This window comes from Diadema antillarum, unplaced genomic scaffold (genome assembly GCF_040938485.1).
Source record: "Diadema antillarum isolate AM-2024a unplaced genomic scaffold, OU_Dant_1.0 seq00000239_RagTag, whole genome shotgun sequence".
In the NCBI taxonomy this organism is placed as follows: domain Eukaryota; kingdom Metazoa; phylum Echinodermata; class Echinoidea; order Diadematoida; family Diadematidae; genus Diadema; species Diadema antillarum.
Window position 1 is genome coordinate 1,241,609 of NW_027271286.1, and position 16,860 is coordinate 1,258,468.

Here is a 16,860-nt window from a genome sequence, read left to right on the forward strand (position 1 = left end):
TGTTATAGCCTAACGATCGGTATTGAAGGAAATTAATATTACTTTGAATTGAATTAAATTGAATTGAATTGAATTGAATCGAATCGAATCGAAGTGGAATGGATTGAATTGAATTGAATTGAATTGAACTGAATTGAATTGAATTGAATTGCATTGCACTGAAATGAAATGAATTGAATTGAAGTGAAATTGTTCTTTCTTTACCAAGGACACTGATTATCTGGATCGCCGACAGTAGAGGGAGCTAGCTCATGTACGAACAAACGAAACACAGAAAAAGTGACGATCGGTAGGTAAATGTAATTCGCAGTGCGGGAATAATCCATTACGTAGGTCAAAGTATGACTCACTGAAATAAGGGGGTGGATGTCTCGACATTTACTGGAGACTTTCGAAAGATAGTGTATTCAGCCTAGTTGTTGGGAATTTTTCTCTCGAGCTCTTCATCCGCTTCACCATAGTCGCTCAAATTGCTCTCAGAGCGGGGAAATTGCTGCATTGTTTACCTCGGATGGCAACAGTCACGTAGCGTATGGATTCAGGTAATCGTAGTCCCACGTGTTGATTTCTGTGTTTGATTCACCATCGTCATTGTCTCCCGTTGAATGCGAGGGGGTTTCTTTTGTAGATCATGTACATAAATAAGTAGATCTACACTGTAAATGATTTCCAAATTATTACGAGTTAGCTAGGAGAAATAACAATGTGTATTTTCCAATATTTTTCAATATGCTTTTGCTAATTTTGGTAGGCCATCCTATTCATACACAATGCAATGTTCGAATACAATAATTTGATTGTTAGTGTGTAATTTACACTTGCTTTACAGTATGACTATGAGTATGAGGCTGAGTTAAACGTTAGTGCTGAGCTGCATATAGCTGGCTAGCTGAGGACCTGATGTGATATCAGTTCGGGAAACCCACTCACAAGGGGGGCCCCTCCTTATAAGTAACCCGTCCCCCTTATAAGTAACCCCGTCCCCCTTATAAGTAACCCCCGGGGCACCCCTTATAAGGAGTCTCCACGCTTTTTTGCAATGCAACGCGAAAATGAAAGGACTGCGGCAATTCGCTTGATTATGTCCATGAAGCTTCACAAGTTTCCTAGTTACTCACGAAATTTGAGCAAAATCGGTTTGAGGCATCATATCTAAAATCATGGATTTAAATGCGATGTCAAACGACCCATGCGAATGCTGAAATGCGAGCGATTACTGGCGTGAGTGTCGCCAGGCGCGGCGGGGCGGCAATGCTCGAGTGCGTACTCAGTCGCCACGTCTGCACTCAAGCATTGCCGCGCCGCCGCGCCTGGCGACACTCACGCCAGTAATCGCTCGCATTTCAGCATTCGCATGGGTCGTTTGACATCGCATTTAAATCCATGATTTTAGATATGATGCCTCAAACCGATTTTGCTCAAATTTCGTGAGTAACTAGGAAACTTGTGAAGCTTTATGGACATAATCAAGCGAATTGCCGCAGTCCTTTCATTTTCGCGTTGCATTGCAAAAAAGCGTGGTGACTCCTTATAAGGGGTGCCCCGGGGGTTACTTATAAGGGGGACGGGGTTACTTATAAGGGGGACGGGTTACTTATAAGGAGGGGCCCCCCTTGTGAGTGGGTTTCCCGAACTGATATGATTGTGTTACAGTATCTACTCTATAATTTACATTTGTAGGCGCTAGTAGTAGTAGATACTACATGTAAATCATGCTGGAAATATTTTGGGGTTTGGAAAGAAGGAAGTGTATACAACCACACGCGTGTGGACGTGTGTGTACATGTTGCACACACGGGGGGCTTTATTGCGTAACGGGGAACACGAAGGTTAATCTAGAAGGTAGGCTCATCGTGTGTTGAAGTGGCCACACACAGCGTGTTCCCCGCTACGCAATGGAGCTTCTGCGTGTGTGTGGTATGTACACACGGGTCCACGAGTGTGGCTGTATCCAGCAACTCTGGCCATGGCTACAGGTACAGCCACACTCGTGTGGCTGGATGGTAAAGACACACGCGTGTGGTTGTATACACTGCCTTGGAAGAAACGGGTCTAGAATTTCTAACTTATCAAATCTGACTGCACGATAGGTAATTCCATCCAATAGTAACTCAGTTCGTCAGGATTGGTCAAAAGTCGTGAAAACATATTTAGCAGGCTGCCCATACTTCGACCATAACGCTGCCCAAAATTTGACTGCTGACTGCTTGTAGTAACCTACAATGTGTAGTTTATGCTATTGCGTGCTGTCAAAACTTGGTGCAGGTTTTTTATCTGAGTAATCAATGACAAACCAGATAAGCAGTCGGAGAGCGCAGACCTCCGCAAAGCAGCTCATTTCCACCCATACATGCATGCTGAAAATCGCCCAATCTCCCAGTGATGAAAAAGCCTTGTGTTTACCTCATCAGCTTCCTGCTGCGTAGCACCTTGAGCTGAGCACTTGCTTTGCTGTGTGGATGCAAGCCTCGTATGCTCGCACCTTGAACTCCCAAGTTCATCGACCCTATTTGCCTAAAGATGAAAAATTCCTCAAAAACTCGTACAAATTCCTGGATCACAACCAAAATTTAAGCATCTGTTCATTGGGTCGTAAATTTTCCTGTAAGTTTCATTCAAATCCATTCACAACTTTTTAAGTTATTTTGCAAACAGACAAATGAACAAACATACAAACCAATGTTGACAAAAACATAACCTCTTGGGCGGAGGTAGACTACTCTTTACTGAGACAATTACATGTACAGTGTGTTTGTACATCGTACAAGCACGTCCTTGCTGAGACAGACTCATTTCCCAAATACCATCCGGCTGTCGTGTCGGTGGAATTCCCCATCCCAGGATATTGTCAATGCCACATCAAGCTTCATGTAGACTATGACCTGTTTAAAGCAGCCACAATCATCAAATCAAACATGCAATTCTAGAGGCTAGCCAACTATTAATCCATTTAAGGCTTGACATTCTGCCAAGACTGTTTGCAATCATCTTCCCTTCACAGATGTCACTGCAGAGATGCATTCAGAAGTCTCCAATTAAGGTGAATGCGCCCACATTTTGCAATATTTTAGAGAAGAGACACACATTTTGCAGTTTTTGTCCATTCCAAGCACACATTTCCATCACATTTCACCCCAATTTATTGTGGACACTCTTTTGCATTTGCAGTTCAGAAAGTTTGTAGGTAATGTTCATTATCCCTTTCATGTTTGACTTGATAATTCAATGTGCTCTGAAACACTGTGATGTCAACATCCCTTGATTCATCATGTTGGGTGGTACATTTAGTTAGCCTTTCCAAAGACCCTCATGCTGTTAATATGGGCAGTCAAAAGGTCCAGGGTTAAAGCAGTTCAAATGCATCAGTGGAGTGCCTTTTGAGACCTACGAATGAGATTGGCATTCATAATCCTGTAATAGAAAGTTTAACCAGTGAAAAACTTCTGAATAAATCAGTTTGTCATTTTGACCAATGGACCTGCCAAATTTCCCCATTGGTTGTTAGTGTATGACTATTATTAGGTGCAGACCTTTTTTGAACAGCTCTGCTGATTGGATGTGATTTTCTCCAGATGCCAAATGCTGCTTAAAGTGATATTCAAAGGCATAATTCAGCCCCCCCCCCCCCCGAGGAAACTCATAAATGAGTCTTTAAAGGCAAACTTGAATAAAATGCGGCCTGAGACGTTCGTACATGGATAACGGCTTGTTCGCTGTGGTAAAAAATATGGCAAAAGCAACACCACAGAGAATCTTGAGCCCTAGAGCATTTCTAAGACTTTCATCTGCAAGGGACTCCACACTTCACTCTCATGAGCTTTGTAAAATTATGCAGTTTGCTTTCCAATAACTTACAAAAGTTTGAGCATGTGGTCACTCTTAAGTAAAAACTATGCATACAAAGTAGTTTCAGTGACAGGAAACTACATGTACATTGTAGTTGCAATTTCGGTCTCTTGCAAGATGAAAAAATGTAAATGCAGCAGCGTACAAAAAAATACAAAATGTGCATTTAACAAAATGAATGGATCTATCACTGCGCCACCAACTTCTCGAAGTTTCAGCAATGCGCTGTCACACTGCACAAAATTATGCAAGTTTCTCGAGAAGTGAGAAACTTTCCAAGAGCATACAAAGTTTTGCAGGAAGTTTGCGGTCACACTGCCCAAACTACATGCGAAGCAAAATACCGGGTGATGCAAGTTGGCATAGTTTCATGTAGTGTGACTGCGACTTTAGTGTGCCCTTTGTGCGTGCCCCATTTTCAAACGCAGTATGATGGTGATGATGATGGCAGAGACTCCAACTCTCCTGTTTTCGACGGGAGATCTCCCGCCGAAAACCCATATTTGCAAAATCTCCCGTTCTCCCGCTTGAGATTTAATTTCTCCCCCTCCCTGGCTCTGTGTCTCCCGTTGGAAAGGATTTCTTACTTATTGCTAATATTGTATGTTGAAAAAATAAGCCTTCGATAGCACCAGAGAGCATCTAGAACCCTAGGAACTTCGCGCTTCACACACATCAACTTGGGAGTCTCCCGTTTGCAAGGGGTTTCAGGCGGGAGAATCTCCAGATCAGAAGGTGCTTTGGGTTGGAGTCTCTGTGATGGTGATGGACAACATTTAGTGCCATTGTATCTGTTGAACATTCAAAGGCACCTGGCTACCTCAATGCACATGTGTCACAATATGTCACACATTTTTCATCTATTTGCTGGGAAAAGATATGTCTAGCTCAGATTTGAGTTACCAAGGTTATAATTACAATTCGGAGATGGGATTCAAATTCATTTTCTTGAATGCAAATGGGCAATTCCATGGGAATGTGGACATGGCACTAAAATTTCAACTTTATCATATTGCAAAAGAATTACTCATTATGTATTACCCATATATTGAAGTTAAAGAAACTCAAAGAATTATATCAATCGGTCAAATATTCCCCGAGAAACAGCTACAAATGTTGAAGACAATTTTCAGTCATCCAAATTGCTAAAATGCATGCTTAACTTGATATAATTTTTTTTAATAGAAAAATTCTGCTAGCACTTCAATTAATTTATTTTAAAGAAGCAAATTGGTTCTACTTCAGTCTCCCATGAGGAAATTTTTATGCCAACTTCAAAAAATTCTAATCACCACGTGAAAGTTCAGCCCTTGAGCCATGTAACGCGAGTTACCGAAACAAGAAATATTTTTCATTCTGAAGGAAGCAGTGGAGGTAATTTGTTGGGAATCATAATTTTCTAAATTCATCACACCCTGATACTGTACACAGGATGTTGACTTGAATAAACACTGTTATCACATTAAAAAATGTCAATGAAAAGTGTAACGCGAGTTACCATGTAACGCGAGTTACCGGCGTGTAACGCGAGTTACCAACTATAAACACAAGTTTCCCCCAACAGAAGCAAATTTTAGTACTTAATTGAGCTAGATTGTGGTGAAAACAATCAAATGCAGTGCTATACACATTATGCTGGACTGAAACAAAGGAGGGCAGCCTAATAAACTGTGATTAGCATCAAGGCCACTGATCACATGCCACATTGAAGAGTCTAGCCTGGCTTTCACTGCATGTGTACATGTATCCAGCAGTGAATGAGACCATTAAATTTATCTTTTGAATTTCCTGCATCAGTATTACAGAATTTTTATTACAGAATGCTATAAAGCACAGCAAGTGTTGGTTCTAATCCTTGTTCGGTGGTCTACTGAAGATGACACCTGTCCGGAGATCAGGAGGTTGTGGGTTCGAATCCTGCTCGAGTATGTATACCCATGATTTTTTTATCATGGCTACTTAATAAAACACTGATCAATTCAGTGAGCTTATTAACGTTGATGTAGGGCAATTTCTCAATCAGTTGCAATGAAAACATCTCAACGGAAGAATTTCATGAATTTGAATAATTACGCAGTACCCACTGCATGTTATAAGGATTAGAACCAGCACTTGCTGTCGGGCGAAAGCACGGTGGTCTAGTGGAAATGACGCCTGTCCGGTGATCAGGAGGTCGTAAGTTTGAATACTGCTTGAGTATATATGCCCATGACTTTTTTATCATGGCTACTACTAAAACACTGATAAATTCAGTGCTTATTTACGTCGATGTAGGGTAATAAGCCAGTTCGTATACACTGTAGCTCATGTACACATTGGTACAAATGACCTTTCTTTTTTCTCAATTGGTTCGGCACTTCACTTGTTTTCAAAGCAACATAATGCATAAGCTTGCATGACATAACAATTTATGGAACTTCTGTTCAAAAAAAGAATGAACTTGCATTTAGATCAGGGGATCAGAATACTCCCATCAGTTTATAATTTAGCAGGCATCCATTTCATTGTTTTGTATTGAATGCAGTAACAGCTTATTTCCGTTTATACATGTATTGCAAAATACCATTCTTGCTGTCAGGTGGATGTGCTGGCAAGCATCATTTAGATAAAGGATCGCATGAATAATCATCGCATCACAGATGCTTATCTCAGTGAATTTACAAACCAAAATGCCTGTTGGTACAAATGATCTTTTTTTGTTCATGCACAAAGTGGAATTACGAACTGGTCTTTTTGTCAATCAGTTGCAAAGAAATGTACTAGTTTTCACTCCTCACAAAGATAGGATTCGAATTTTTGAAAGATTGTAAGCTGTTTCATAAACTTGTATAGGGTTTGATACTTTTATGTTTTGTTTTAAAAAGACTTTCAACATTTTTCATCTTTACACTCTGAAACTTACAATGTAATAATACACCTAAATCATCTAGTATATATTCAAACATATTCAAGGTCTCTATGAGGAGTGAAGCTCTTATTAGTCTTAAACACACTCTTCTATTGGGTTTATTAGTAAAATATTTGTTTAACATTTATTCGTTTTACTATCTACACAAATAAGCATCTCTCAGAATATTCAACACAAGATTCAGTGCCATCAGAACAATTGTATGTCATCAATTTGTGTTACCCTGTGTTAGTGGACATAATGTAACGCGAGTTACCGTAACACGAGTTACCGACATAAAGGCTCCCTACATTTTTCCAGGTCATTGTTACTCAACTTTGATATTGTTAATTTATGAGTCCTAACCCACTATCAATTCAAGGTGGGAAAACTTTTATCAAGATTGTCTAGTATGAGGAGACTTTCCAAAAAGAGGTCTTCATAGAATTGACCATGTCCTTTTTGTGTAACGCGAGTTACCGAAATTAAATGATTCAAGAATCCCAACATGTTTGTCCTTTATTTTTCTTTTTGGATTCATTTAGTTGGTGTATGTCTACTTAACCCATGATGAAAAAAGTAACTTGTAGATCCTACCAATTACAAAGATATTGGCACATTATCCCAAAAATGTACCCATTATTTGTAACGCGAGTTACCGTGGAATTGCCCAAATACCTACAATGTACGTGTAGGTACTAAAATTTCAAGTTGTGAACCTTCCTGGATATACACATCTTGTTTTATCTTGTCTGTTTGTTTAGACTGAGTGAAACCAGCATTCTTTAACAATTGGTGCTAGAGGCAAGAAATAAAGTGTCTGCAGCTACAATTGTACATGTATCTAGATCCACTGTACACTGTAAGCCTGCAAAACTCATGACTATCTCTCATTGGAGCCTATATGACTTTATAGCCTTTTTCAAATGCTTTTTTTGCTGTTTTTAGTGAGTGGGCCCTTTGGGATCCTGCAAATGTGATTATTATTCATGAGCTGGCAGAAAGCTTAAGAGCAGCGTACTGTGCATGCTGAATAATCCAGCACTGCATAATTCACGTGGTCACTTCAACTACTTAAGGGAACTGCTGGATTTGCCCAAAGAGCTCTCAGAATGTGAAACTGAAATGCATTTTGATTACTTTTTGTCTTAAATGTGATCATGTACATGTAACAAGGTTAGGACTGTGTTGCTTTTGTGTGTCAATGCTATTCATGAAATTAACAGAATTTTATGGATTCTTTTGATTTTAGAAACTTTCCATCGCTCAGTTGGTAAAGGTATTGGTCTACAATTTGGAGGTCTCAGCTTCAAATCCTGATGAAATCCGATTTTTTGTTGCTCATTTTCATTCACATTACAATGTACTGTATTTCTGGTCTTTTAAAAGTCCTTATTGATACATGTTTTAATTCATTTTTACAAACTGTTCACTTTGATTATGCTCGGAGTGCAGTAGATGAGTTGCTTAATTCACGTCATGTTACAAGTAATGAAACTGCATGGATGGATTTAAAGGGAAACAGTCCTGAGATTTTCACTGTACTGATAATTAAGAAGAGTAAAAAATATAACCTTTCACCAATTTATACGCGTGGACATCAAAAATTGTCTCCGTACGCGAATTTTAAAAAATAATTCCTGCAAGCGATCGTGTAAGAGCCTGCCAAAAGGTGCAACGTCATTGATGCCCTACTCTCAAGTTGACAGCCGTGCCTCAGAAAACCAATTTAAGTGTTCAAAATGATCATATCTGATTTTTTCATAAAATGTGACAATATGTGGTTTTATTATTTCAAACAAAATATTTCAAGCTTATTTATATAATATATAACAATTAATATAAAAATAAATAGTAAACATGTATTCATAAATAACTAGGGATGACGAGCAGAACACCGCTGGAAAGAGTTGTGCATCGATGACGTATGACTCTCCGCCAAGACTTGCTCATTTGCAGAGTCACACTTTTTTAACCGAAATGTACGAGCTTATTTGGTGATTTGAAAGTTTGTTTTTGATGAAAGTAGTTCATTGGAGGTACCAACAACAACATATTTTTTAAAATTTCGTGAGGACTGCGTCCCTTTAAGTAAAAAATGTTGAATAGTGTTAAGTTGTTGCGAATCAGGAATTACAATTTTGTATTGCTGTACCAATTTTCTGTAAGTGTCTCTCTTTCTATCTCCCCGTATATCCAACATTAGACTTTGATTACAGGCAATTCGTAGCGTTGTATCACAAACTCGGAGCCGCGTCCACTCCAACGTCGAGAGCTTAACCCGGCTCACCATGCTGTACGTGTTTCTGGTCAACACCGGCGAAATGCTGACGCTGGACATGGCGCTCACCATGGAAAGGTTGGTCGCTGTTGCACCATTTATCACTTTTGATTTGCCCCCATTATTCTCAGAACTGGTCAAGCCCACTTCAGTACAAACTGTTTGGTCCTTTAAAGGAGACCTCCAGATGATTTTCAGACTTTTGCATGTGAATAACTATAGGGTATTGGTTATAATACTGGGTACAGAGTTTCAGAATTTGTAGTGATTTGGATGAGGAATTAGAATGTTTTCAAAATTTATAAATAACAAATTGCAATGAACAAGGATGATGACATGGCAGCCTCACCATAAAAATGTAGGAGTTGGGACTCAAGGAAGCAGAACAAACAGAGAAGGCATGCATAGCATAGATTCTACACAGGTGAACTTGTTAAGCAAACAGTATTGTAATGGAATTACACTGCTAATGTACATTCCTGAAATAATTATGTGAGTCTCCTATGTCATCAATGCTGTTCAGTGTAATTTGTTTAAGGATTTTGAGAGTATTGGTTTCTCTGCTCAAGGACCACAATAAATTCCACAGATCTACACATGGAGTTGTTGATTTATTTACTACATGATGTGAAAGTATGAAAATCATCTGGAATGCCCCTTTAAGAGTTGAGAATGCTGGATGTGGGTAGAGAGAGAAACATGCTTTCTGATCTCCTTAAAATAATTAAAGTCTCTTTTGATGGTAGATTAGTACATATGTATTTAAACAAATCTAGAAAAAAAAAATGCAGTGGAGATTGTCTCTGTTTCAGTTTCATGTCTTTTATTTTACCAAAGCAGGAAACATAAAAAGAAAAACAACACACACACACATACACACATATAATTGGCATCAGTGTACAATTACAAACATATCAGATGAAAAAGAAATGCAGTAAAAGAGCATTCAGGACAAATACAATATACAGCACAGTGTACAGATGTGATCAGGTATGATAGGCAGCAGCCGGAAAGGAAATGACTCTTATTTACAGCTGCCCTATGAAATGTTCATTCAATTACATGTACAGTTTACATACACTATATATATTTCATGAGTATTGTAGTCACACGTAAAAAGTAAGAACAGGACATGAAAAAGACAAATCAAAACACACAATGATAGACAGACAGAATATAGGATGTCTCATTACAAACACAGTGGAGATCGTTGGAACGATACATACAGGTACATGTATTCATTGTACGTCATTGTGCAATTAACACAATTCATCTTTACTGAACTCATTTCTTGATTTATGTATCATACATTGTACTGTATGTGCACAATGGAGGAGTAGAGTATACTTGTAGAAAAGGAGCCCAGATGGAAAGGTACAATTGTAGGACAATATTCTGTGTTTCTTCGTCTATTTTGCAAAATCAACAAAAGCGAACTGGGTTCTGTTTGATTTCACATCTGTATGTGTTGATTATGTATTCATTTTGAAACTATGTCTTTCTAATGGAGAACCTGTAATACCATTTGTGCAATGAGTGATGTGAAGGAGAAGACGTATACCAAATTTGGACAATTTTATAGGATGTAGATTCATTCGCCATCATGCCATCCATATTAACAGCACATTCAGTTTTGTACAGTCCAACCTGTGTACAGAGCAGTCACTCACCGAAGGGAGATGAAAAAGGTGGCTGCTATAGACAGGGTCTTTAAAGGACAAGTTCACCTTTATAGACATGTGGGTTGAGTGAATGCAGCAATAGTAGTAGAACACATCAGTGAGAGTTGAGCAAAATCGGACAATCCGTTAAAAAGTTATGAATTTTTGAAGTTTCTGCTCAGTCACGGCTAAATGAAAAGACTACTATAGCTTGTGATGTCACATGAGTACAACGATATAAAGAAAGAATAAAGAAAATTCAACATATTTCCATTTTTCTCGCATAACAAAAGAACACTCGACTTCTTTCTTTCAGAAGGCAGGGGAAATAATATTACCCTCAACATACGTCAGCAGCAAGTCGAAGAAATGTGCACATTATTCAAAAAGTAAAGTTTTGTGAAATTCTCTTTTTATTTTCCTTATATAGTTGTACGCATGTGACATCATACACTCTAGTAGTCTTCTCTTCCAGCAGTGACTGCGCAGATACTTAAAATATTCGTAACTTTTGAACGGATTGTCCAATTTTCCTCAAACTTTCACTGATGTGTTCTACTAATACTGCTGCATTCTCTCAATCCTTATGTGGGGATATGAAGGTGAACTTGTCCTTTAACCTGATTTTCCCTCTGATGTATTTTTTTTTTTCTTTTTGGTTCTTAGTGGCCGTACTTTGTAATGACTGTATGGCATGTGCTATTGACTGGTAGCCGCTAGGGCAGGTTTGACTGTACATGTTGTATCTGAAAACACTGGCAAAAAAACAAACAAAACAAAACAAAACAAAACAAAACAAAACAAAACAAAACAAAACAAAAACAAGTATTTGTACTTTGTAAAGTTGTTTATTCTGCAGTGTTTTTGTGAACCTTATCAAGTAATATCAAGCAAAAATGTTGTTGCACCACAAACTGTGCATGATATTCCAGAGCCAATGTAATGATCCATCCTGATCCCTGCCAAACATCAAGAGCATACTTTGCTATTAAATGATGCGAATGGCATCTATAGTCTGTTTGTATGATCTTGTACATTTTAACAGAGTCTGGTGCTACATGTACTGTACATAGGTGACAGGACGACGTTGGCATTGTTATGGCTGTCACTGGCTGAACTGTTTATAATCCTGTAGTACTTCCTGGGTGTGTAAAGATAATCTACCACTGGGTGATTAAAACAATGGCAGTTCCCACAATGGCCTTACCGTGACCTTTTGGAGGAAAACTCACATCCTTTTCTCCCCATATCTCTGTCTGTCCATGTCTGTATGTTTGTCTGTCTGTGTTTCCATCTAGAAGTCTTTTCACACGTAAAGATTAGAGTGCATACTTTGAGTCATGGTTCCAGTGATGCATCACTAGAATCATCATTCAAATGACGCATTTTTTGCCGTGATACTTGTATGCAAACTGGAATCGCGGAGGATGATTTGAATCGTAAATCAAATCGTAATTCAAATGACGGGCCAGAGATGTTTTCCAGTGACGATTTTTCCAGAATTACAAAATGAAACAGTCGAATGTGCATGGATTGACTTCCTTTTTTTTATTGGGGGGGGGGGGGGGGGGGGGGGGAGGGGGGTAGGTTGGAGCTTATGGTGACCTTTTAACCACTTCCGCAGAAGTGAAAAAACCACATGCCTAACCGCTCAAGACTGACTGATGGGAATTCAGAAAGAAGCCACTCCTCTCCTCACTCTGAAATTCAAAATTGCAGAATGTGCGAAACCTTTCTCGATCGTGTGTTAATTCTAATCGTAATCGTAATTCAGCATTGCAGTTACTGTATGTTTCTCGACCCATGTGAAACGGTCTACATGTCTAGTTTCTGCTTCTGTTTTGTCTGTGCAGTGTCCAGCAGCTCCACGAGGCTCTGGTCCACGATTATGGCATACCCTTGGAGAAACAGGTCCTCCTGATCAGCGGTGGTCAAAATCTTGACCCTCAAATGCGGGTCTGCAGCTACAGTGCTGGCACGGTAAGACTGACCACACCATAGTGAGTGGGACATTTAATGGACAAATTCACTTAAATACTACATTTTCAGACTGGGCTACATTGACTTGTATATATGCTGAGCCAAGTGATTTCTTGGATCGGCTGCATGTGCACCAGACAAAGTCTGTGTCAAATTTAAATGAGACAAATTTGATTAACAATGTTGATGTCCTTCCCCTCTTCCTGTAGAGCTCACTTTTGCTGAAACATTGCCACATATGCAATCAATTGAGGCAAGCAAAGAGCAGGAACAGTTCAGGGTTAACACAGATTTGCCAAATGAATATTAGTTGCCCATGCATAAGAAGTGTTAAAACTGATTTAGGCTTTCTTTTCTTTTCTTTTTTTCTTTTTTTTAGGTGTGTGCTTTTATGAAACTTGTAGTGCTTATTCACTCTTGGAACAAAAGAGATCATACATCAAACTAATTTCCAACAAGTGCTACATGTGAATGAAACCTGTAGAGAAAATATTCAATACACCATCGTAACTGGTATTAATGTACTGTAGGTAAGGCCTACTTGTACACAGGAGTGATTATGAGGTATACGGCCCAATGAAAGTATGACCTTCCATAAAGTTTTGCTCTGTGTTGTGCCATCACATGATCTACTTCTCATTCCCTTACCAGTTATAAACAGAGAACTTTTGTTTGGAATGTCCTGAATGTATAATGAATGCTTGGGACCTTGGACACTATGGGGGTTTTCTCTGCTAGACATCATTCAAAGCACACAAAGGGTTAAAACACAACAATAAACAAATCACTTTCAATGAATGGGACGTTTATAGAATGCACTCCAAAATGAATATTGAAACTATACAGTGGGCATATATTTATTAATCTTCATTGAAAGGAGAACAGAGTTTAGAGCTGATTGACACTGAAAATGACGAAGAAAGAAAGACATCTACTAGTCATAGTGTCCTACAGATAAAGCTGTAGTGGTCTACAATGAAGGGCATTGCTTCTCAACCAGTGGTCTGTGGCCCACCAGTATGTAGGTTGCAAAGCTCTTTCAAACGGGCAGCAATGTTGGCCAGAATGAAATAAAAAAGATTCACTTTCGATCTGACTGGGCCTAAAAAAATACTGCAGGAGCCATAGTGGGTCTCGGGGTTAAAAAAAAAAGGTTGAGATGCGTGGGTCTAGGGAATATGATTTTCCAAATGATTTGCTGTGAAATGTCGCACATTGCAGTTTTCATGCGAGAAATGTCAAAGACATGAGATTGGTCTTCATCTTTTGAAATACTGAAAATGTTTGACTATTTGTGCAACTGTACCTTTTCAAGAAACTGACTGGTCTGTTCTTTTTTGAACAAAACTGAAATTTGAAATGGCCAGCTTCTACACACTATGGCTGTGTGAGTGTCGTGTAAGTGTTTTTTTCTGCTTGTTTCATTATACTGTTTGTTCAAATTAGTGAGTGCTTTGGGGTAAGTTTTTCTTGTAAAAGCTTTAAGGACAAGTTAACTCATTGAGGACGAGTCCCGAGTATACTTGGGCAAGTGTCTGTGGGAAATGCGTGATGTAGCAAAATCAGCCCGTCCTCAACGGGTTAAACATGCAATGTCTCAAAGAATCAATGTAGAGTTGTTGATAAAACAAATCAGATGTTGATCGATTAATCAGTTAAGCTATTGATTTTGACCCTCCCACAGGACACGAACCCCATCTTCCTGTTCAGCAAGGGAACCATCGAGTCGGCCAACCCGCCGGTGGTGACCAGCATGTCCCAGGCTGGGGAGGACAACCTCAGACTCCAGGTGGAGGGACTGAAGAACCTGCCTCCCAGCTACAGCGCCGTAGTGGCACGCACACAACTGGCACTGGTGAGGAGGTTGTCGCTGGTGACAACCAGATACAACTAACTTCATATAAAAATGGTTTAAAAACAGCAAATATATATTTGCAAGTACAAGTCAAGAATTACTTTAATAACAGAAATGATTTGAGTAAATAAAAATACAAACAACACATAAAAGAATAGTGTGATTTAGAAACTTGTAAACTGATAATCAGATTTTAATAATGAAAATGATACACGGTATTTGTAATTTCCATGTCCACTCTGTTTGAGTGCTCAAAAGGCCAGAAAAATACCAAACTTCCAAAAAAACACCCCCAAACCCCCACCAAAACAAATTTTACCAAATTTCTTTAGGAAGTGTATTTTCAGTGTCGCACTCTTGTACTCTGGTACATACATTGTTTGTATTTACCTGTTTCAAAGTTGTACTCAGTGATAGGGATAACAATCCTTGAAAATCTGTTTGTAAATATTGTACCTGGTAGATTTATGAATAAATTCATTGCATGTCAAGTGTTAATGTGTCCCTTTCCAATCTTTAAAAATGTTCCAGCAATTCCACGAGGTGGCGAAGGAGAAGCTAAGGCTCTGTGAGAGTCTGATACACAACCAGCATCTACAGCAGCAGGGCTGGATGGCCGTGATCGCAAACCTCGATGACATTACCAGGTGCCAAAGAACTCTTTCTCTCTCTCATCCAGCTCTTTCTGTACACAAGGCCAGAGGTTTAAACTAGGGATGATGACAGCAAGTGTTGTGATAAGGGTCTTTTTCCACTGTAGCACTTTTTCACTGAGAAACACTACTCCAATTGTTACCTTCCACTACCACCTAAAAAAAAAAGACAAAAAGATGATCCCCTTCTGCAACACAAATGCAAAATTTATCATCACCAAGTTGGGAACTTGCAAGCTTTTCTTTGAAAGGAATCATACTTATTTAAAAATCTTTTGCAGTGACTCTTAACCCATTGAGGACAAGTCCCGAGTATACTTGGGCAAGAGTCTATGGGAAATGCATGTTGTAGCAAAATTAATCCGCCATCAATGGGTTAAACGGCAATTCACCTACCTGTGACGATGCCCTAGAAGACCAGAATCATGGAATATCATGCTTGGGTCCTTCTGTGATTCTTATTGCTACAATAAGAATCACAGAAGGACCCAAGGCCAGTAACTGCATATTTAGTAACACAATTGTATTCTCTTGTACGACCTAGTGATTTCTCAGTTTGTGATGTATTCTGAGAGACAGTCCATGATTCTGTGACAACTATGTCATCAAGAAACTGGAGTCACTTAGAAATGATATCATCCACTTTATGGAAAGAAACCTCAACCTGATATAGCCGGGTGTATGCTTCATTCACCAATTGGCAGAGATCTCTGGGAAGTAACTGTAAATGAATAGAGATTACATACTCTCCAAATTCCTGTTGTATCACCCTAGCTTTCCTGTTCGACGGAGGCACAGTGGTACATCTGAGTGGGTTTGCTAAGTTTACAACTAGTGTAAGTTTTGATGGATTACTAGATAGTGATCACGATGAAAAAGCTTGTCAAGTTAAGCCATTAACTGCCTGGGCACATACAGGGTTTAGCCATTATTAATAGTTGTTGGTTTTTTTTTTTTTTTAATGGTAAATTATCATTGTCGTTATTTCATGGCAATCTGTGAGAAGAAATGTTGAGTGTCTGGGAACCAGAGCGTTAATGTTTGCTGCTCTCCTTACTGTGACTGTAGTGCCTTCCAGCAGAGAGCGCAGGTCTTTCAGCAGAACATGGTCGACTTCCTGAAGGAGAGGCCGAACTACGTCCAGCGGCTGGAGGAGTTTACCCACATCTTGAGCCTCTTAGAGAAGACCCCCCTGCTCCCCTGTCTCCAGGGGGGTGACCGGTCCTCCTCCTCCTCTGAGGAGGGGGAACCCCAGGGCGGGGAGGTCACCCTCATGATGTGGATCAGCAGACAGGTGAGGGGACAAAAAATAAATAAATAAATGATATAAAATAAAATAAATAAATAGATAAATAAATGAATTGATAATAATAATAATGATAATAATAATAACAATAATAATAATAATAATAATAATAATAATAATAATAATAATAATAATAATAATAATGATAATGATAATAATGATAATAATAATATTATTATTAATAATAATGATGATAATAATGATAACAGCACTAACAATAGTAAATAATATTAATAACAACGACAATAGTAATTAATAATAATAATAATAACAACAACAACAATTGTATTTAATAGTAATGCTAATAGTCATCATCATCATCATCATGATTTTTAACCTTTTCAGTGTATGGATTGGCAGATTCTCCCTATGGATTTGTAGCAGATGACAA

General features: G+C 38.8%; 1 protein-coding gene across 1 annotated transcript in view; it reads left to right on the forward strand.

Annotated features, from left to right (window-relative positions):
* The first annotated feature begins 372 nt into the window (after positions 1-372).
* Positions 373-16,860, forward strand: part of LOC139729444 (RB1-inducible coiled-coil protein 1-like) — a 41,646-nt gene continuing 25,158 nt past the window's right edge. Inside the window, exons 1-6 of the mRNA XM_071640369.1 lie at positions 373-542; positions 8,940-9,092; positions 12,529-12,655; positions 14,340-14,510; positions 15,042-15,157; positions 16,232-16,457. Of these exons, the coding sequence (XP_071496470.1) occupies positions 9,025-9,092; positions 12,529-12,655; positions 14,340-14,510; positions 15,042-15,157; positions 16,232-16,457 (708 nt within the window). The 5' untranslated portion in view covers positions 373-542; positions 8,940-9,024. The remainder of the gene's footprint in view (positions 543-8,939; positions 9,093-12,528; positions 12,656-14,339; positions 14,511-15,041; positions 15,158-16,231; positions 16,458-16,860) is intronic.